This window comes from Puntigrus tetrazona, chromosome 16 (assembly GCF_018831695.1).
Source record: "Puntigrus tetrazona isolate hp1 chromosome 16, ASM1883169v1, whole genome shotgun sequence".
Taxonomy (NCBI): domain Eukaryota; kingdom Metazoa; phylum Chordata; class Actinopteri; order Cypriniformes; family Cyprinidae; genus Puntigrus; species Puntigrus tetrazona.
In genome coordinates this window covers 23,030,270-23,053,096 of record NC_056714.1, presented here as the reverse complement: position 1 = coordinate 23,053,096, position 22,827 = coordinate 23,030,270, and the positions used below count along the sequence as shown (strand labels likewise).

Genomic DNA, 22,827 nt, shown 5'->3' with positions numbered 1-22,827 from the left:
ATGAACGTGTCCCAAAGAGTCAAACTAAGAGAAAAATTACAGCAGCCTATACAAACATACACAAATACACAATTAACATTCAGGCTCAGGCCTTACTCTTGCAGTTCTTCTGTCTGCCCCGCTATGCTCAGTAACTAACACTTACTGTAGTATTACTGTATTTATTATTGTCACATCATTATTATTACTATTTTTAACTTTGTTACACTTCCCTGAAAGGAAATAACATTTATCATACGAAGTAAAAGCAGAAAAAAAGGCCATTCAGAGAGTATAGAGAGAGGAACATCTGCCATTGGCACAAGTAAAATCCTCTAAAGTCCTTCATCGTCTCTCTGTCTTGGCACATGGGTCCCCTAAAGTCCAGGAGAAATACTGCATCTGTCCCCCAGAGGTCACCCGTCCCACACGTCAGTGGGTGGACGACTGAGAAACGGTCTGTTTTGTTTGTTTTGATTGGTTTCTGAATGCTCCAGGCGTTCCTGTGCATCTGAAGAAGTACATTCATAGTAAAGCAGTCTGAAGGAGCTCCGACACCCTGAGGCTCCTCACCAAAGAAACAGCCATTTCCTCCCAATATCCACCGGCTAAGTGCTTCATTTTCCAGTTAAAAGACGCCATTAAGGGACGATGGAATCTAAAAAAAAAAAAAAAAAAAAAAAAAAAAAAAAAAAAAAGGTTAGCTGCTTTAAACAAGAAGTTTCTGTATTTTTATATGTTGCAAGTAACAAACACTTGCCTTGTGTAAATTCTGCTTTCCTCATGCACTTCCATCTCGGAGCTCTTAAACTCATTGAGCTCTTTACGAATAGCAGCCTAAACAAACAGATCAGAGTTGATTGATCCCGTGTAGAGCAGGTATAGATCAATAAGCGAGATATTTAAAAGAAATCAATGCCTTTTGAGACTATTTATAATCTAAAATGATCTAAAATCTCTAGATCTTTATATAGACACAAATGTGTGAGTGGTTGCGATTTCTATTTTATTTTGTAGCTGTACCTTGTCTGCGGGAGTAAGTTTGGTCCATGGCTTGTCAGCACGGCGGTCGTAGTCCTGAGCGCATGTGACCTCCACGTACTCGTGGAAACGTAATATTTTTCGAGCTTGTAGTTCGGCAACAGTCGGTCGTTGACTCAACTAAAAAGGAAAACGGACAAAGGCACATCACAAATTCTGTCACAGTATGATTCAATTTCCTTACAACCTTATTAGATGAATTCTCGATTCTTGATAAAAATGAACTATTATTTTATTCCAGGTGAAATGCAATGCAAGCAAACCGAATCGCACCTTTCTGGTGAGTCTGCGCTTGATCTCCCTGACCTCTGCTTGTCTGTCTGCTTCATTTTTGGCTGGAGACAAATAAGAGATAACATCAATACCAATCAGGTTGATTTAGAGTCAAATTTCATAGGAAAATTATGTGGAGTACGATAAACTATTAGTGCATTAAATAACAAAATAAAAGTGGAAAGCGAATTACTTTCAAGCTAACTTCTACTACAGAGAAAATATTACAAACTAAAACTCATAGGCTCATTTGAAAGAAACAACAGCACAGACTTCTCTTCATATAGCAGAAAATATCAGTCATGTCTGACGGCATATGAAATCAATAGAGACAGAGAGTAAAATATATGTGGGTCAGAGTCACTCCTTCAGTGAACACAGAGAAAAAAAAGAACAGGGATAAAGGAGTAACTAATGAAACGAGGAAAACAGAACGGAAGAGAACAGAACAGAAGTAGAAAGTTAAATCACAACACAATAACTGGTGTGAGTATAAAGAGGCAAATTACGCTGGAGAATGTTTCTTTGCTCCAACTCCTCAGCAGTAGGTCTCTGGCTCAATCGCCTACAGAAAAAAAAAAGAATTTTATACAATATTTACATACATACATACATACATACATACAGAGTTAACAGTACCAAAAGGGTTGCAGAACAGGAGGATGGAGGATGTTGTGATCAAAGATGTGTTTTTGTTGTGTCTTGTGGGTTTCACAATAGTGGACATAAATACATAAAGCGATTGAAAGAACGGAAAGTCAACTGGCAGTGCTACATGTAATTGAAGCAGAAACGCTTAGACGAAGTCTTCGGGGTAAACTCCGTTTGATAAAATGTTTACACAAAATATGTATACAAAGTTTTTCAAAGCATGGAGGGTGAGGGTGTTTTCGTATGTGTTTAGCCAATCAGCTTACAGTTACGTCACCGATAGTTCCTGGAACCATTTTAGACCCTACTCTGACGTAGGAGCTAATTTAGTTCCTTCAAACGTAGTTCCTGGAACTAAAATCGTTCCTAGTTCCTGTGGTACGAACATGCCAAAAGTGGCTTGTACCACAGTTAGTTTGGGTTATTGAAATAATTCCTACGGCGTGAAAGGCACTATTTATATAGTGTAAGTTTAATTAGTCCATCTTGTTTCTTGCACTATCAACCTACAGCCCGTGTTCACAGCTGCGTTCACGTTCAGTACAACCGTTTTTTTCCAGTGTAATTTGCATTTACGTGGGCATTGAGAGGGCTATTACCGTGTGAGTGCAGTACCAATCTGTGTGCGGATGGCCTCCCACTGCTCCTTGCTCTGCCACGACAGACCCGTGTGCTCCACTTTGGCCTGCCTCTCAGGAGCCTGCCTGTCTGGGGCAGAGGGCCGACTGCTCAACTTCAGCGCCAACGTGTCCTTCCTCTTCACCCTGCTGGCCAGAGCACCTGCAGCGAGCAAACACACACACTTATGCAGTCAGAAGTTCTGGCTCTCTTTTATATGGACAGATGTCTGAGTATACTAAAATAAAACACTGTCAAATTAATACAGACAGTAGAAGGCACTTTCAAATGTATTTAAACAAAATCTGCAAATGTTATTTCAAACTTTATATATAAATTCCAAAAAAATTATTAAGCAGTACAACTGTTTAGAGAATTTTTTCTTTTGCACCAGAAGACAACATTAGTTCTATTAATTTTCACAATAGTAATGTTTTTTTTATTAGTGCTGTCAAATGATTAATCACTTCCAAAATAAAGGTTTTTGTTTACATAAAATATAAGTGTGTACCGTGTATATTTATTTTGTATATATAAAAACAAAGACATCCATCTATTTAAGAAAAATATGTTAGGTTTAGGTATTAAATATATTTTATGTAATATGAAATACACCGTTCTTATTGCATTTTTGATCTAATAAATGCATTAGTCAGCACATGCAATATATAGTAATAAAAAATATTCACATACTTGGTGGGCTGTCGTCCTCTTCATCTTCATCCGATTCATCGTCCTTATACAGCACGGGCCCGTCTGAGTCGCTCTCCTCCGGCTGTTGATCTTCCTCATCTTCCTCCTCCTCGCTGCTATTGCTTCCTTCAGGGATGATGCTGACGCTCAGGTCCCCCACCAGGCACCTGCGGCTGCGAGGCTCAAGTTCTGGCTGGGAATGAGGGGATGGGAGGTGATCAGGTGGTGGTTCATCATCGTCGTCGTCATCGTCCTCTTCCTCCTCCTCTTCATCGGAGTAGTCATCTTCATCCCTGCAGAAATAAAAATCTATTTCATACAGTATCCATATGCAAGAAAAAAAATGAAAGGAGATATAAGGAAGATATAAGGTAACAAGTACCAAATACATGCAAAATAAATTCTAAAAAATATTACACCGCTGCTGCTATTGTTGTTGTTCTGTCAAAGCAAATTTAAAAGGTAACTTGTACATTAAACAAACCTTTGTTTTTATCAGAACAGGCTAAACTTATCAACGTATAGGTGTCAAAATTACACTGTCGCTCAGCCTTTTCAAACTATTTTCCCCTTAAATGAAGAATGAAAAATACCTTTGTTTAAAGTAAATTGTGGCCTATACAAATGTCACAATTACATAATCATTAAAAGCGGCAATTCATTGCTCAAAATTATTCACTTATTGTTTTGTTCTTTTCTTTTTTACTTATCTTTAGGTTTTTTGTTTTTTTTTGCACAGTTGAAATTTTTTGTACAGCATAATATGTATATTTTTACTTATTGAAAAGTGTTATAGTTCATATTTGAGGCTTTATACTATAGAAAAACAATTTTTTTTTGTTGTTTTTAGATTGTTTATTTTCATTGGAAAATATGGCATGCGGTTGCTTCAAGCAATGGTACAACATCTATGTAAATTGTGATTATCGTAATCAACAGTGAGTAACTAAAACATTTTAAGGGAATAATTACAATTATGTTTTTTCATAATTGTGCAGCCCTACTTGTGATGTTTTGGCACAAAAATTTATGGGGACTGCAAGGAAAAATAATGACCCCTTTTATAGGTTTCCTAATTTTTTTAAATTACATTTTTTGATTGACGTCTCTATTAATAAGTAGAGAAAGTGCCCAGACTTCACTCACAGTTTGAGAGGCTGGATGGTGACTGCCAGTGGGCGGCTGCCCTGGTACTCCGGTGGTGTCTCAAACAGAAGTGAGTGGGCACGCTGGGAGCCATCTGGGTGTGGGAGAGCAGGTCCTGGGCTACTGAGCGCCCTCTGGATCATGATGTGTAAGGGAACAGGAGCTTGACGGGCTGGCGGTTCCTCCGGAGGGCTGGGAGGGTCAAAGTGGACAGGAAGTGGCTGGGGTAGGGGGTAGGGATAGGAGTGTTGGTGGAGGAGATGATGGGTGTGGGCCCGTGGTGGGGAAGGGGGAATGTGTGTGGGGAGAGGTGGTGATGGGGGAGGAGGAGGCAGCTGGTAACCCCCGGGGATGTTGGCCCTCATGTCCTCTGACAGGATGGAGGGTAGGGAGGAAATGGTCAGAGGGGAGTCCTCTGCATTGCGTTTGGTGACAGGCGTGGTTCTTTTTGGGGGCATAGGGGGTGAGGGCTTGGCCGGTACTAGGTTGACACCTCCTTGTGTGAGTTCAGCTGTAGTACATAATGCACAAAAAAACAAAACAACATATTGTAAATATAAGTAACAAATGTTCAAACATTGAAAAATTAATGTAAAAATACACAACAGAATCAAATGAACAGTGCACAATTATATCTCTGTCATCATTTATTTATCCTTTATGCCTTTCCAAACCAGTATGCTTTTCTTCCATTCTTTCATACAAAATACATTATTTTTGAACCTTGTCAATAAAATGTGTTAAATTGCAGTTCACAAAACCAGTAAAGATTTCTTCAACTTAATACAGCTTTGGAATGACATGAAGATGTGAATAAATGACTGAAATTGCATTTTTCACTAACAGACAATTCAAAGTTTTGAAACTTTAGATTAGTGATACATTAGTAGAATCAAATGGCTCTCATCCAATGTCACCAAAGACCAACTCATTCTTACAGAGCACATTCTAAGCAAGCAAGTTCGTTGACAAAAAGCCATGTGACTGTTAAATCGTTGCACTTTGAAGCCTGTTTCACATGACTTAGAGATGATTTGTTCTACATAACTGCCAAAGACATGGTAAGTATAATGAAGTGCAGCAGCGGCCAAACATTATTTCTGTGAAGGAAGCATAAATTAAGCTAAACATGCTTTGTAATAGCCTAGCTACCTCTCTACAATCCAAATGCATGAATGTCAGCCCTACATCGAAGCAACCCGCAGGCTTTCAGCGTGTGATGAGGTGGACTGGATTCATTCCTCGTTCTCTAATCTCACAGCTGCTCGTGGAGCAACTGTTGCCTGGAGTAACTTATACGAACATATGCTAGCATCTGCTTTGGCATGATGGGGCATTTCCAGCAGCGGTGGCTAAGATCGGCTCAATTCCACAGGGGGTCTTCTAGCCGTTTAAACACCTGTTAATAATGTGCCAACGCGCTGCACGCTTGTGACAGCTTTAATGCCCGAAACATGCAGTTTTGCACTTGAGAATGTGAGCGAGCGAGAAAGAGCAGAGCAGAAACAGCAAAGGGAGGTGCGTTAGTCCCGCGCTCAGGTGGAGCGCTAAGGGCATGCTTTGCTGAGAGTGAGAAAGATGAGGCTAGCGCGCACGACAGCAGATGAAGGACGCAGCTTTGGCGACAGTCCCGGCCTCGACGTTTACCTGTGCGCATGCCTCCTGCCCGCCGGCAGAGGTAGACAGGCAGGGACAGGTAGACGTCATGGTCACCCTCACGCTTCCAACAGGACCAGTAGAGGGGGAAATCGCTGCCGTCACCCCCATGCAGGGTGGAGGCTGGCGGGGGACAAGAACACACAGTCCCCTGGCGTCAAACACACACACATATCTTCACAAAGCAGGGACGGCTTATTCCTCTAAATGACTGGATACATCACGCCAGTGTGAAAGACGTTGGAGCTACACACAGAAGGTTTTTAAAGTCAACGTGAAATCTAAATTGACACCCATTATTGTCTTAAAGGGTTTCTCGAGCGCAAAATGAACTCTGTCTTCAAAAAAAAATGTTTTGGTGTCTTAGGCCAAGTGTTATCCACTTGTTTTATTTGTGACTTTGTGACTTCATTGTTCCCATAAATGGCAGAGATCATATTCCCAATAGAGACTTGGACTGGGAAATAGCATGTGTCATGACTTAACTAACGGACTAAAACAAATAACTGTTTGTTTTGAACATTCGTCAACATTTTAGACATTTAACAAATCTGTCAAGCTTTTCTTTTTGTAATTAACATTTATATCTGCCTATTTATTATTTGATGCTGTTCTCTGAGGGTCACTTATGTTATCAAGATTTTATATATATATATATATATATATATATATATATATATATATATATATATATATATATATATATATATATATATATATATATATATATATATATATATATATGTGCGTATACTGGTGCAACTGCCAGATCCAATATATTCGGCACAGCATTGTCTTTTAGTTTCAATTATTTTGAAAATCCTGCAGTGCTTAGTTTTCAAACTAATCTTCCCTAATTCTGGGATCAGAAGGAATGCAAGGCAAAGACTTTTTTCACAACTTGTCACTGCACAGCATCTTTGTTGTCTTCCGAGCAATCTTTATCATTCGGTGTCTTGTCATTTACCTAGTATGTGCACAAATCTGTGGGAGGGCTGTGATGTAGAAGCAGGTGTTGATGATCTTGATGATCAAAACCAAAAAACTCAGTTCATAGCCCCTTTAAAAAGGCTGTTTCACTTGTAAATCACATGATGAAAGTAAAATGGATTGCAAAAGGCGATTCATGTTGACTTTAAACAAATATGCGAGATAAACAACCACTTTAAGCCATAGATATAAATACCCAGATGATCCAAATGTGTCAACAACACCACTATCTTCAACAAGTTAGGTTGAGCTAACAACTGTAATAACACAAAGATTTTATGCCACAGCGCTGTGCAACCAGCCATGTTATAGATTCTAACACAAATGGTATCAGCGAGACCTGTGTACAATATCTTCTCTTATAATGCGGCAGAGCTACAGTCTGGTGGCTGCAATTCCACAAAAAGACTTGGACCGTTCCAGCATACTGTGACTCAGCACATTGTTTATAAGCACTAAAACAACACAAGTGATATGTACAGCTCTGCTTTTCAGAAGCACTGACTGACACGCTCATTGACTGCTTTCCAAATGGACAGCAGGAGGCAGTGTGGAGATTTAAATGCTTGAGACACAATGGTTAGACGTTTCAAACCATCAAAGTGAGATCCTTCGGTCTAAAAAAATAAATAAGACAAAATTATTTTATCTTTGCCTTCATACAAAATCACAGCCATGCTGATTTTCAATTCAGCTGCACTGTTGTGTTATACTGTTGTAATATATAAACCCTAAATTAAACTGAATATATTGATTATATTTTACAGTTTAAATCAAGCACTAATAAATTATATTCAACATCAGCTACTCATATCAGCAGGATGAAATTTTGCATGCGATTGTAAAGAGCACTTCTCATTTAATAAGCACATTTAAATTGACAAATTCTTCTAAATAAGAAAGAGTTCCCATTCAATTGGAACAAACACGCCTATTGTTTTTCTGCCGTAATCAGGGACAAATGACAAATCCAAGATTACAGCATAAATGAAAACATTGTCTTTACTAATAACTCAGAATCTCGCAATCAAAGACTATTATCAAGCTGATCAGCTTAAGGGTCAGAAAAAATTGGCTCAGCAAGCAGAAATGTATTAAATACATGGCTGAGTTCTCATGACATAACGCACATGTACATGGATTATGGATGATGCAATTAACGTTACGAATCAGGTTTCTTTTTTGGCACCACTGCACGTCAGAAATGCTTCGAAAATATATTGAAGAAAAACAGACAAAGGAGTCTGCATCAGTGTGGTCTCTTCACGATGCTGTAGTGTTTGCCTGTGAGCGAGAGCGGCAGGTTTGATTTCATTTCATTAGTTAAAACGGTTACAAACAGACATAAATCATTAATTCTGCCATTTCTTTGCTAAATAAGTCATCACAGCATCTAACAACTGAGGTGTGAAAGCATCTGAATGTTACTGTAATCTCATTTTTTAATTCTAAGCTGCTTAGACTTCCCTCACTGCATTTTACTCATTTCCTCATTTGAACCAGTTTGCCTAAAAACAGTTGCACAGAATTTTCATTACCAACCAAAATGTTATCACTGCTGATCTATCGTTCCTGTTTAGAAAAGGGATCTTCTTATAGATCTTTTATACATTAAAATATTTTAGAATATAAATCCTTTAAATAAACATCATAAATCTAAGTATTATCTCGTAAGCGGTCAAAAAGTAGTACGCCCGTGCTTCTTTATTTGAAAGGGAGAATTAAATATCACAATTATATCGGTGAGCTCACGCGAGGAAGCAAATTAATTGTCTAGTAATTTCACTGACTTTTATAGGGGTCATGTTAGATCTAGTATGACATATTTGTGGCCACTCACCCAACATTGCGGGGTTGTTGCTACGGTTGATCGGTTTGGGTGGAGGGAGAGGGGGTTGTTTGGTGGGCTGGGCTGGGACATTGCCCATAGAGGATGGTGCTGAAGAGGTGGTAAGGGGAGCGCTGCTGGAGGCCTGTGTGTTGGCGCCAGCTGAGGATACGTTTCGTAGTGGTTTTCCAGCTGCGCTGACAGCTGATGAGGAGGAGGAGTTGGAGGAGGCAGAGGAAGAGGAGAAAGCAGCTGCGGGGTTGTGGACAGGGGTGCGGGGCAAGCTGTCAGCACCAGGTTCCGGGGTGGATGTCATCAGCCATTTGGGCGGCATGATGGACTGCTTCGGAGGCAGAGGTTCTCGCAGTGTGTCCCTCAGAATCTCCGAGTTAGGAACGTACTGACTGCTGTCAGACTCTGTAAGGAAATATATTCATAAACTCAATCAATTTAAAATGTTTATTATGCTTAGTTTGAGCCACATAACAACTGATCTGAAAGTAGTGTTATGTTTAACTAGATTGGTATTTATTTATATATTTCAAGCTAATTAGAAATAGGAATAAATACCATAAAAGTATATTAACAATGTGTTATACACACAACATGAGAGATACTACTAATAAAAAAAACATTAAAAAAAAAAACACACTGATTATTTTTCGAAGTAGATTCATACTGTCTCTTTTGTCTCATTATGTTAATCATTTTTAAGTGTTACAATTTGATTGAAAATTACATTTAAAAAAGTAAGGTATTTCAAAATGTCAAAATGGATGTTGAATATATAACATAACAGAGTAACATTTGAATAGTGACTGAATAATTTAAATGAAAACTGTATCATCACTCCTAGTGGAGGGCCAAATCTGTCTCCAAAGGACTAAATGATAATGTTCACTTTGATGAGGATTGAGGTGCCTGTTATTAATTAGGAAAGAACAAGAGAATTCAGCTTAACTGTGCTCAGTTCCTAAATAAGAACCTTAGCTGGAGCAGAACCCATGGGAACACAGACACTCGTCTCACTCCAGTTGGCCCAACAGAAGGTGAGGAAGTGATGGCGGAAGAGTGGAGAACAAAGAAGAGGAAGGTAGAAAGGGAACTAGAGAAAAATGATTAGAATTGATCCTACAAACCTTGTCTTCCCCTTCCCTCTTCGACAGACGAGTGGCGAGGAAGCGTTGGCTTCCAGTCCGGCTCGGGACGAGTCCTGCGCCCATCCTCAGAGGGGGCTTTCATTAGCCCAGGCCTCTTGTCCATTTCAACATGTAGCCTTCCACCATGTCTGATATCATCTCCCTGCCAGGCCAGATTAGATTTCCAGTCCTCCGTCCCAACAGACCAACCACTTCTCCTGCCTTCATCCTGATTGGAGGCCCGAGGGCCCAGTGCTCCATGATGATCCCCATCAGAAGGGGCACGACCTCTGCGGTCATCGGGCTGCGGAAGCCAGACAGGGTTGACTCTAAATTCAGATTCAGAGGGCGAGTGTATCTGCTCTAGCCCCAGACCTCCACCAATTCCTACAGGCAGAGTGTGACCATTCTTCACATAAGGTGTCTTGTGGCCATGGGCCTCACCTAGTTCTGAAAACAAATGGGGAGAATTTACATACACAGGTTTTTAAAAACATGTTTTAAATGCATTGATATAAACACACACACACACACACACACATATACATATATATATATATATTATAAATATACATATATATATATATATATATATATATATATATATATATATACACACATATATATATATATATATACATATATATATATATATATATATATATATATATATATATATATATATATATATATATATATATATAGAAAGAATTATAGTTTATCAAGGATATCAAGAAAAAGTAGCTCATGTGACTTTTGTGCTAAATTATCTAACATTTTCTGAAATAACGCAATAACTTTGCATCAGAAAAGACTTGAAAATACCATCATTTTCTCTTCTGCAGTGTGTCTGAAATCTCATTTACGGTGTGTCAAGATGTCACACTAGATGTGACATCAATAATGACAAATATCATTGGATTGTATGTCCCATGACCAATTTCAATGTGTCAAATGTAAAGGCAAAGAGTAACATTTTAGCACAGTGATCAATTCTCACTAACTTGCTTATTAGCATACCTATTATTAACATATTGTTTATTAGTAATTAGAAAGCATACATTCTGCATGACCATATTCTTGATCCCCAACCCTATGCAATACCTAAACTACCTTACAGCCTAAACATCTATGGTGAAAATAAAGCTTTGAATTTACATTACTTTAAATGAAACTGTGTATCATTATTATTTTTTACTATGTAGCAACCATTTTCTACAGGCATTAAAGGGATTTGAAACGTACTGTGAATGTACAGAAAATAACACAGGAAGTGCACCGACAGAAACGACACGCTTCACCTTTTAAGTACTGCATTCACTAAACAAATATTTATTTTTCTCTGGAATCAACAGCCCCTCAAAAATTCAAAAGCATATGCCTTTTTTTTCTAACAGAGATCGGGTTTGCAAAATCCTTTCAAATCGGGTTACAGACTAACGTGGTTTGCTTCTGAAGTTCGACACAAGCCTGTAGCTCTGATTAGCTCCGAAGTACAGGTTGCGTCTCCTCGCGCATCTCTCAGAGGTTACACGAGCAGCTCTCAAATAAATAGGGCTCTAAAGCAGCCGGTTCACAGCGCATGACTTTCAAAGCTTTTTGCTGCAGGGCACAATTTGCTCCACTTTCTTGTCTTAAGAAAAACTGCATGTCATTTCCTTCCCAAAATATGAAGAGTCAAAAAAAAAAGGTATCAAATTGAAATTTCCACCCTTCATCTGGCTCGAAAACCGCCGAATTTGTCTCGCTCCCTGACTGCTATCACATTAACAGGGCCCGAGATGATATACAACCTCGCTGAGCTGTCTGTGTCTCTCTGCTGGGAAGAGAGACGATGCGCTGAAATGAATGTATGGCACATGCGTCAAAATAGCTCAGAGGCACAGAACTGTGATTCAGCAGTAATGTATGCCACACATCTGTAAACGAGGGGGAAATCATTCTCAGTGTTTATTTTCCTTCTGAGGCCCTGAGTTATTTTTCTGTTGGTATGTCCAGCATCCTCAAAGACCACAATGACAGGAATGTAAAAAATACAGTGAGACCACTCAAAAGTTAAAGTAGCAAAACCCCCTGCCTGATATACACATATTTGGGTGTTTCATCAGCTGTGGATGCTTTTGGTCCTGGACTTTCAGAAAAAGACTGTTTATATCACTAATTTACGTAATATCTAATAACAGTTGCCTACAGTTATATACAATTCTCAAAGGGGAAGAAAAGAATTTGAATCATTTTTCCTTAACCAACAAATATCCAATAAAATTTTCTGATCAGATAATTGTATGCATTCTATGGCATAAATAACATTTTGGGAAACGAATGGCAAATTGGAAAATTTCGTACTGTAGCTATAATTTTAAATACCAAAAATCGACAAGTAGGTTAAAAAAAGAAAAAACTATATGTGTGTGTATAACTGCATGATTTGACCAAACATTACGGATTAACTGCAAATAAAAGGCATAAACATTATTGAATTTTTTGGAAACAATATGACAACTAAAGGACAGACATGTGTATGATTCAATAAATTTATATTTATTTTGGTTTGATCATAAGTCTTAAATAGTTGCGATAATTATTATAATATGTTTTTAAAATTCTTGAGTGTGGGAAAAACAAAAACAAAAACAAAAAAACACATCTTCTCAATTTTCCCCCAATTTTGTTTTGTATAAAAGTGTTTTGACAAAAAAGTTTTGACATAAAAGTGCCCATAGTTGAATAAACACCCATATTCTTGGCATGTACGCACAACAACACACAGATTTTGTTTACAGCTAATTATAAATACTGTAACCCAACACTAATAGTAAACTTTCTGTATTTTGTAAAAATGCAGAACACACTAAAACACACACACATTATTTACTTTGTTAAAAAAAAAAAAAAAAAAAAATATATATATATATATATATATATATATATATATATATATATATATATATATATATATATATATATATATATATATATAAAAACAGAGGTTTTGCTTTAGGGTACAAACATCATGGTACAAATATGGCTAAGAAAGCACAGACACACACTTCTCTCTCCTACCATTGTCAGAAAGCTCCTTAAGCACTCCCTGCTCGATCAGTTCCTGTCTTGGCCTCCTCATCGACATCTTTCTTTCCAGAACTGTGAAAACACCACAAAAACACCATATATAAAAGAAAAACTCACGACACATGCTTGTCACCTTAAAAGCTTTTTAAACCCTAATTCAGGCTAATTCTGAATTTGAATAACTTCCTTTCAGTAACTAGGCACTTAAAACATTTGGACATCAATAATAAACTCTATAAGCACAATTGTGTTTACTTTTGTTAAACTTTTTAGTACTGCGTTGGATCAACATTTCAGATACCAAATCTTTAAGTAAAACCAATTGCGACTACTGGGTAAAGTGATTTTAAATTCATTTCATTGTTTAAAACATCTGAGAAAACATAAATAACAAAGGAAAGAAAACATTAACAAGCATCAGGCTGTGACTTAAAGAAAAAAAAAGGCAAGGAAAGGAAAGCTCTTTTCCAACACAAACATGAAAAGAAAAGAACAAAGGACCTTCTGAAGTTTCCTTAAACTTCTCGCTGCTTTTCTTCTTCCTCCACTTCCAGGGTTTGAAGATCTTACCCAGGGTAGAGAACTTTGCCCTTGCGCTTGGGAGGAGGGGTGCCGTCCCCTGCCGTTCCCCCTTCGCTCCCTGTGCTGCTGTGCTGGTGATCACCTTCATCATCTGGAGAAGAGACAGATAATCAGTCCCCTGACAGACCCGTCGCAGAACTTGATTTTGCAGAGTTCGACGTGATCCTGAATCAACATCTTTGTTGACCCTGGAACAACATTGTGATTAACCAATCAGTTTTGAAGAACCAGTTTATAGTTTTTGTGAAGTTTAGGATTACAATCAGTGTTTGGTTCTCAGTGTCATTAATATATCATTTCCTCTGATTGTAGGCATAATTCATAGGTAAAGTTAGGTTAAAGTATAGAGATATGGTCAAAATGACTTTTTTTTTTTAAATAAAAAAATGTAGTTCCAGGGTCAAAGTATATGTTGACCCAGGAACACATAGAACTTAGCAAAATCAAGACATGCCTGACCTGTCAAATACGTGGCATATCAATGGTTTCGAGAAGCCTTGGGTCAGATGGTTTAAGTAACTCAAACTGTGTGTTGCACAGAGTTTACGCAAGCATATTATATATAGCTTGCCACATCAGGATGAATTATAATACTGTTCCATCACACAAACACGACAAACATACTGTCCCATATATGCAGCTGTGTCCTGTGCACTGGCTTGAATCCAAAGACGCTCTCATGCACAAAATACTTGATACCACAACCCTTCTCCAACCTCAATATCAAAACATACTAAACTGCTGAGCATCCTTAGACTCACTATTGTTTTAGACCCCAACGCAGAGTGTTTTCTGGCGGCTCTCGTGACAAGACGAGCGGATCCCCATTGTGGACCTCAATCACATCTCAGCATGGTGAGCTGGCCAGAGGCCACTGCTTCCCCACGTTACACACTCACATTCCTATCAGGTCCAGCACTGCCAAAAGACTCACAATCTCACATCTTTGGCCCATCAAGTGGGTGCTGAACGTAGCTTTGAACATTCTGGTTCATGGGGCTGGCTGGGCCTCACTGTACTCTCTTTTATACACTGATGAAGAAGCTGTGCCTGCCATAAGCACAGCGAGCTACACTACCAAACAATATTTGCCCAGGAGAATGGAGAATATTCCATATTTAAATGTTTGGCTGTGACAATTATGAAACACTGGGCCTTATTCATGAAACATGAGGAGAATGAATTTTAGTGTAAATCGTTTGCAAAGCGGTTCTGATGTAAATTTGCGAATTCATGAAAGTGAAAGTGTTTTCAAAATGTTAGTTGGTATGAAAAATGTACATCTGAGACCCATTTTTTATACGTCACTAACTCTGTTAGCTGGATTTGATTGTTGACGATTTCTCTTGATCTTGGTTGGTCCTTTGAAGCTCATCCTGTGATTGCTGCCATAGCATCAGATCCGTAAGCTTGAGCCTGCTTATTTTATGTAAACAGGATTAGATCACATCTTTTTAGGCAGAATTTATAAATTAAAATATGTTCTAATCACTGCTACTTTATTACAAGAGTATTCTGCTAATCCAGAGACAATAATTCAAAATAAGAATTTAAAAATTTATTGAAAAATAATATAATACTGTTGTGCAGTCTATAAAACTATAGACTTAGCCAGTTTTATTTACTGGAAGATTTATTTGTCAGTGCAATATTCAAGTAGTTACGTTCTCTTTGACCATTTCCTTCTAAAACTTTAGAAATTTGACATGTTTTTTGTCAAGTGTCTTTTTTAATTATATGATGTCATCGTGTAGCTGTCTCACCGCAAGCCATTGCAGATGGTTTTTTCGAGCATCAATACATAGCCCATCGATTACTCGATGGAGGAGAGGCGGGACAAAGACTATAGTGACCAATCATCCTACTTGCACAACAATTGAACAAGTATAGAAGTTAATATTCCTGGTTAGTGGTTATTTTTATATTAAGTAGTATTATATTTAAAATTTTTCTAGAAAATGTGAAGATGGAATTAATTAACATACATGTTTAACTCTCAAATCGGACATTTACGAAACGTTTTGGAAAGGTCCATTTTATGCACAAATTACTTAGAATTTAACCCAGTATTTACAAATTTTCAGGAATGTGACATGAGTCTGTATTGAAATACTTAAGTGAATTTTGTGTACTTTGGTTAAAAAAAGGTAGGGTAGGGCAAAAACTAAATCACCCTGCCGTACCCTACAGATCGTTTTGATAGATATGATCCTTATTCCCTCATGTAGAGCCCTTTGAAGCTGCACTAAAACAGGAAGGCTTTCCTCAAAAATTTTAATTTCTTTATAACTTAAGAAACAAAGAAATGAACATGGATGACATGTGAAAAATATTTTGAAGTGAACTAATCCTTTAATAAAATAATGTTTTACTCAGGATAAGGATGGATTAGATTGAACAACAGTGACAATAAAACCTTTTAAGATTTTTTAGAGTATATTATTTAGCACGTTATCTACTACAGAAAGTGTGATATTAATTTATATTTATAAAACGTATATTTTTAATGCCCTTTTCAGACAATTTCCTGATATTTCCAGGATCAGCAATGGAAACCCTGTTGGCTATTTTTCTTTTAGTATTTTTTTTTCTATAAAACATGGCATTCTAAATAGCCATGGATGAAAATAAATAACTCATTAGGTGGTTGTTAGATGCCTATAACCATACTGATCCATTCCTAATCTACAAAATGCCAAATTTAGTAACCTTCATTTGTAAAGGGCTTTACTGTACTCTATGGCACAGTGCAGCTGACATTCAAATATTTGCTAGATCACTACCTTTATACTGCTTAATACTTCTCACTAACATAAAAATGAAAGGCATTTTAACAAAGCTCAGTAAAAACAGAATGCCCCTAGAGACCTACTATGCTGTGCGTAAGATAAGTAAATATGAGCAACCAACACCTGCAACCCACAAATCAACAGAAAGCAAAACAGGCAACATAAAGCCTCATGAAGCTCAACAAACAGGTCCAAATTGCTCCTTAATTATTTAAACATTAATACAGTATCCCCCATTACTACATTTTAGTGTGTGAAAGCATCGGTCTACCTGGACTCCAGCTGCCATAGCAACTTGTTTGAAAGCAGCAAGCCATACAAGCGTCCACTTCCTTTCCTGTTTGGCGTTTCCAAATCAAGGCGAACGTGAGGGGAAAATATTGAAGTAGGAGCACGAACAGAAAAGCGACAGTCCTAAAACACAATACGACTCAAAACCAACCATACATCCAACGGTTCAGATGGAAGATTGAGTCTGAGGAACAGGCAGTGTCACAACTCCCAAAAGTGTGAGGACTCCCAGTTACATAAGAAGTGTAAAAGCCAGAATGTCTCACAAAGAGAAACGCCGCCATCCGAAAATAAGAGCTGCACCCACAGACAGCTAAGAAACACCAGCAGTCGACCACACATCCATAATCAGGTCCTAAAAGCACAGCCGGAGAGGAGTCCCAGCCTTTGGAAAGACAATCAGTGAATGACGCACATCCACTGAGTTCGGTGAGAAAAGAGACCAATGTGTTACTCAGAGACCATCCAGCTGCATTAAACTTGAGCTTGAGTCAAGATATTAGCCCTTAATGGATCAGACATCACTAATAGCAGTGAGATAAGTGAACTAGTAGGAAACGGATCCGGAAGACAGGGCTCCAAATAATACGCCACGGAGCTAAAGATGTCACTTAGAGTGCCGGGAGTGAGGTGTTTAAAGAACGAAAGGCTGTGCATTAGTGGCAGGGAGAGATTCAGATTGCCTTGGAAAACAGGGGGGCGAGGCCTGGGAAACAGAGGGAGGAAACGGCACTCCACCCTGATCCTGAAGCGGGGAGAGAGAGGAGGAAGAGAACCAAAAACGACCCCCTCCTATTCACCGCAGCGTGAAACGGGAAAACCGACAACAGCAGATAAAACAAACAACTAAATATCAATGAATGTATGTCAAGTCCTTGTTAAACAGAACTGCTTACTTTATATTTTGTAAGTAAACAGATTGCTGACACAATCATATATGGATATCGCATCAAATATTTTTAAACTATCTTTGAAAAGTTGGAGGCTAATGATCTCTCTTTTTTATGTTTTTTGTCTTGGCTCATAAAAGCTGCATTTATTTAATAAAAAGTGAAACAGGAATACTGTGAAATATTTCAATTTCAAAAGAACTTTCCTTATTTTAATACATTTTAAAACAATTTAGTACTGCGGTAGTCAATTAGAATATTAAATCATTTAATATGCTGACCCAGACAAATACTTCTTGCAGAGTTTTGTGGAACAATATCTTGTGAGAAATAAAGTTAAATAAAATCAAAACAAAATAGCAAATCACAACATTGAAATAGAGGCAATAATTACTTTTTCTTGTGACGTGTTAATATCTAAAAACAGGTCCAGTCATACTGTATAGAGGTATGGATCGCCGCATGAAGTAGCTCTATAACACACCAAATAAAGCTAAATCTGGACACACTCCAGTTCTTCCCACAGAATGATCCCAATACTCTCAAAAGATGTTTAACTGTTTCTCAAAGGATGTGGCACTGACTGCTTATTCTGTTATAATGAGTTCGGCTTACCCTCTGTTGGCCAAGTGATCTGAAGGACCTCTCAGCTACATTACCTAACCAGACTGAAACAGTCGAGCACTTAAGCAGAACAGCAAGAACTCAAAACCATTTTACACAGCCTCACCACATCAGAGCAAAACAAAATCCAATTGTCTTCCAAAAAGCGTCTCATGCTGTTCCTGCAAAGTCCTCTGCATTCTGTCTCCCACCAAAAAGCATTTTTAACACATCTTACGTAAAATGTAAAATTACAGATTAGTTGGCTTGTCATTCATGTAACCCACCAACTAGTCGACTTTGAAAACATGCCCGAACATGAGTGGACACGTGCATCTGTACTTGCAACTCCGGAGCCATAGGCTTGAGGTGTATATGCTAAGCAGATGAGAGGAGGAGTGTGTAGGCAGTTGTGTTGTCGGAAATAAGGCCGGCATTCAGCCTGGAGCAGCTTGTTTCATTATGTAACAGTCTGTCTCCGCAGGGAGAAACCATGAAGAGTCAATCACTGCCCTGCCGCTACACACCACCCCCTTATGCATTGCTGTATATGCACAAATAACTACAGACTCTCATTCCAGACAGTCTTGTTTTACTGACTAATTTAACATGCAGTTCTTCTTATATCTCCACTTCAAATGAGCAATAAAGGATATATTATAACAAACATACACCAAATCGGCTGGTCGATGGGCTGCTCGAATCAATACTTTACTCATCGAATGTAAGAACATCAGATGTGATAGTTAAGGGGCTTTTACAGAAGAAACAAACACAGCGAACCACTTCAAAAACACAAACGCAGCTCAAGAAAGGAGCAGATTGCAGTTGTAGTAAAACCTGGACTATTTTAAACTTGAAACGGTATATTAAAAAAGTAACACCTGAGACGAAATGCTCAAAATATCGCATGGGACATAATACAACAGCCAAAGAAAACAAAACATGCATTGTTGTGGTGTAGTGCATGGTGGTGAGTTAGGGCGTGAGGTAATATATAGGGCATAAATAGAACATACCTTACATTTTAAAGAAGGTTTTACTGTGCAAACCGCTAATTTGTCACGTTTTACTGTCAAAGAGCTAATAAAAAAATAAACATGAATACATTTAATAAAATAATTTTTAAATAATATATAAATATAATTATATTGTTAAAAACTTGTATGCATTTTTATAATTTAATATTTATATGCATTTAATATTTTAATATGCATATTTAAAAATATTTTACTGTGTAAGCTGTAATAAACAGCTAATGAATAAATATCATATAATATATAAACGTGTACACCTATAGATATATACACACATATACATATGCTGTATACATACATGCATATACACAAACATACATATACATATATACACACATATACATATATACACACATATACATATATATACACATACACATATACATATACACATATACATATATACATACACATACATATATACATATATATATACATATACATATATATATATATATATATATATATATATATATATATATATATATATATATATATAAAATAAATTAAATTATGTCGATCAATGACATGTGAGCAAATATAGTTGCATAAACATGTCGGCAGTGTGAAGGCATTTAAAAGTGTCTGAGAAAGATGCTACACTCATTACAAGCACAGGCGAGAGACCATTTAGAACTGCATCATGTCTCCGATAAAAAAAAAAAAAGGAAGGGTGGCTGTTGCTGGTTAATGTGTGATGATCGAATTCTCAAAAATGACTGTTATGTTTTCTAATATATGCACGACGCCAATTCAAACAGCGATGCACAGCGCCGGTGTATCTGCTTGTTAGTCAGGGTTCAAAGTACAAATCTGCGCTAAAACCATCAGCTGCTCATTAACATCTTCATGCATTTTACAAAAATTAATTGGGATCATTAATATTTTAAAAGAATTCTCTTCTGCTCAGCGAGGCTGCATTTATTTGTATACAGTAAAAAAAATAATGATAAAAAAAAAAAAAAAAAAAAAAAAAAAGGTCTCAAAATGGCCAACAAATATTATTTTTCGAATTTAAGTTTTGCTTTACTGGTATAAATATAACTAGTAATTTGAGAAAGGTTTACTGTTTTTAAAAACCATTCTTTTGCAATGTATTATATAGACAAAACAGTAAGATGCACATTTAGAGAGATATATACATAAAGTTTGAGATGCTTTCAGCGAATTGACATTTTGCCGCAAGAAAAAACCACTGCAAACAAATACAGAGGCAGAGGCAACAGTGAGCAGAGTCCACTGAGAGAACAAAGAAGCCTGTATTGTGACATGAAACCTTGCCATGCTGTTTGGCTGAGGAACAGTAAAGACTTGATAGCTTCCTCTGTGCACTAACTGAATGTCAGCTGCGCTTTGTCTCCTTGTTTGTCATCACCATCGGTGGCGTTTCACACCCTGCACTGAGGGAAACAGTACAAAGATCATTGGGATTCAGACTTCAGGCTTTTCTCCACAAACAGAGGAAGGTTGACAGCTGAAGACCCAATGTAAAGCAAGATAAAAGACATCCTGAGACTGGCTCAACAGCACTTTAAACAAAACAAAGACGCTATAGTGACAAAAAACATGGACAAACAGTTTTGATTTCAAACATGTTTTTCAAGTGTTGAAATGACTGTAATAAGGATATTTTGCCTCGCAAATTGAGTAAAGTAACCATTCTAAAACAAAACGAACAAAGATCTGCTGCACAGGGAAGAGCAAAGAATAACCTCCAGATGACAGTCAGCTCAGTTAATAATAGCAGCTGACAAAAAGGTACAGTTCCTGTAACTTCACACGCAACATGAAATCATGCGAGTTCAGTAATGAGGACCAAAAAAAGACAGAATTCTTAAGAATCTCTGCACAGATACTCCAAGACCCCCACCGCTCTCTTGCTCGTCTCCATGTCTGGTTTCCTTCCACTCACAGTTCAGACCCACTGCTGAGTCATAACCAGTTCCTGCTGTGTTGAAGTCAAGCCGAGGTAATGCTTGCTGAGATTAACGCTTCTAAAACCTAGCGAGCCGCCTCACTGCTCGCTGCCTACATTGGCATCTGCTTTTGAAGAGAGTTTCTGAGCCTCCTTGGAAGCCCAAAGCTTTGCACAGAGACTGCCATACTCAGTCAAACTGAGTCTGGATATCACTTTTTCTAACAATCTTCCCTAACCATTGCAGTGTCTGACTGCGAATCAGTAAAAAAAAAAAAAGTAGATTTCCATTTAGTTAAAAAAAATAAAAAAAAAAAAAAATTAGCCATTGTCTACATTCGTACATACATGGACTGGACGCATTTATGTTAAATTGTACATCAAATACATTTTAATAATACTATAATTACCAAAATGTGTTAATCTCATGATTTTACCTATTATTTTAAATTTACTTGGCAAACTTCAAAGAACACATTATACCGGAAGGTCATTATGCAATGTTTGTTTTTGTTTAGCTTTTTTACCAAGCTTTTTGTAGTGCATTCTGGGATAGCATTGTCCAAAAAGGACAGCCTATATGCAATGCAGCATATAGGATTAATTTGCCTATTTTTGGAACTACCTTAATGCCTGAAGTGTGCCTTCGATGCTTTAAAATGCTACATCCATAGGCCTTTTTCTTGACTCACCCAAGTGTGCGCAGGAGTTTTGAGGTGCAGTCTCTAGAGGGAACGTCTGTCCCATGCTCCAGCCCCCAAAGGGCCTCCGTTTGCAGCTCCTGCCCAGGTGCACCCCAGTGGACAGCAGCAGCAATCCAGGTTCTCCTAAACCTTCCGCTTTTCCTCTCGGCTTCAAAGAAACCCTTTCCTGTCACCTAGCGTCGATCTCATGCTTCCTTCCACTTTCCAAGCCAATGTTCCCAAACTCCTCTCTCCCTCTTCTTTGAGTGGATCTCATGCCAACAGCCTTTTTTTTTTCCTCCACTCCTCCTTCTGCAACTCTCTCCACCCCCTCTCCCTCTCTCACATGGGACCCTCCCTCCATAGCACTTTCTCTCCCTCTACTTTATAAACCAGCTTGCGAAGTAGATCAGCATGGACGCAGACGGATGCCTATCATTCCTTAAAGCAGAGGTCAAAGTGCAAAGTGAGTGAGAGAGAATGTGTGTGTGTGTGTGTCTCTGCGGGCTTGCGTTTGATAATGAAAAGCAAAGGAAAAAAAGAGCAAGGGATTAAAGGGAAGTTCTGCCAGCGAAGGGAGAGATGGTATCAGCTCAGAGGACATTTGACTTTGTGGTTATGGAGAACAAAACTGGACACTCTTTTTAATGTAATGAAAGTGAATTAAGATGAGTGGCAAAAAGTCCCATTTGTGATCGAAAAGTAATTTCGATTAATCCATTGATGACTGGTTAACTGCTGATTTATACCGATCCGGTTCTCAACTCAATGAACTAATTATAACAATTAACAGCCCACTAGAAGAGAAGATTATTAGTAAAATATGAAATACTACCGTTTTATGTTAGTAAAGAATGAAAAAATTCTTTTGATAATGATAATAAATGGTAAAAAAAAAAAAAAAAAAAAAGAGTTTGGTGAACTATCCATTTGTTGTTAGTTTACGATATA

The 22,827-nt window shown here is 37.8% G+C and overlaps 1 protein-coding gene across 1 annotated transcript; it reads right to left on the bottom strand.

Moving 5' to 3' along the window:
* Positions 1-36: 36 nt before the first annotated feature.
* Positions 37-22,109, bottom strand: LOC122360866 (phosphatase and actin regulator 4B-like). The gene is given in 15 exon segments (XM_043261709.1): positions 37-46; positions 740-816; positions 1,003-1,140; positions 1,294-1,355; positions 1,803-1,858; positions 2,544-2,724; positions 3,256-3,548; positions 4,402-4,912; positions 6,049-6,180; positions 8,888-9,292; positions 10,015-10,464; positions 13,078-13,158; positions 13,588-13,672; positions 13,674-13,759; positions 21,886-22,109. Coding segments are annotated over 15 exon segments (2,622 nt in total). The 5' UTR covers positions 21,941-22,109.
* Positions 22,110-22,827: the final 718 nt, after the last annotated feature.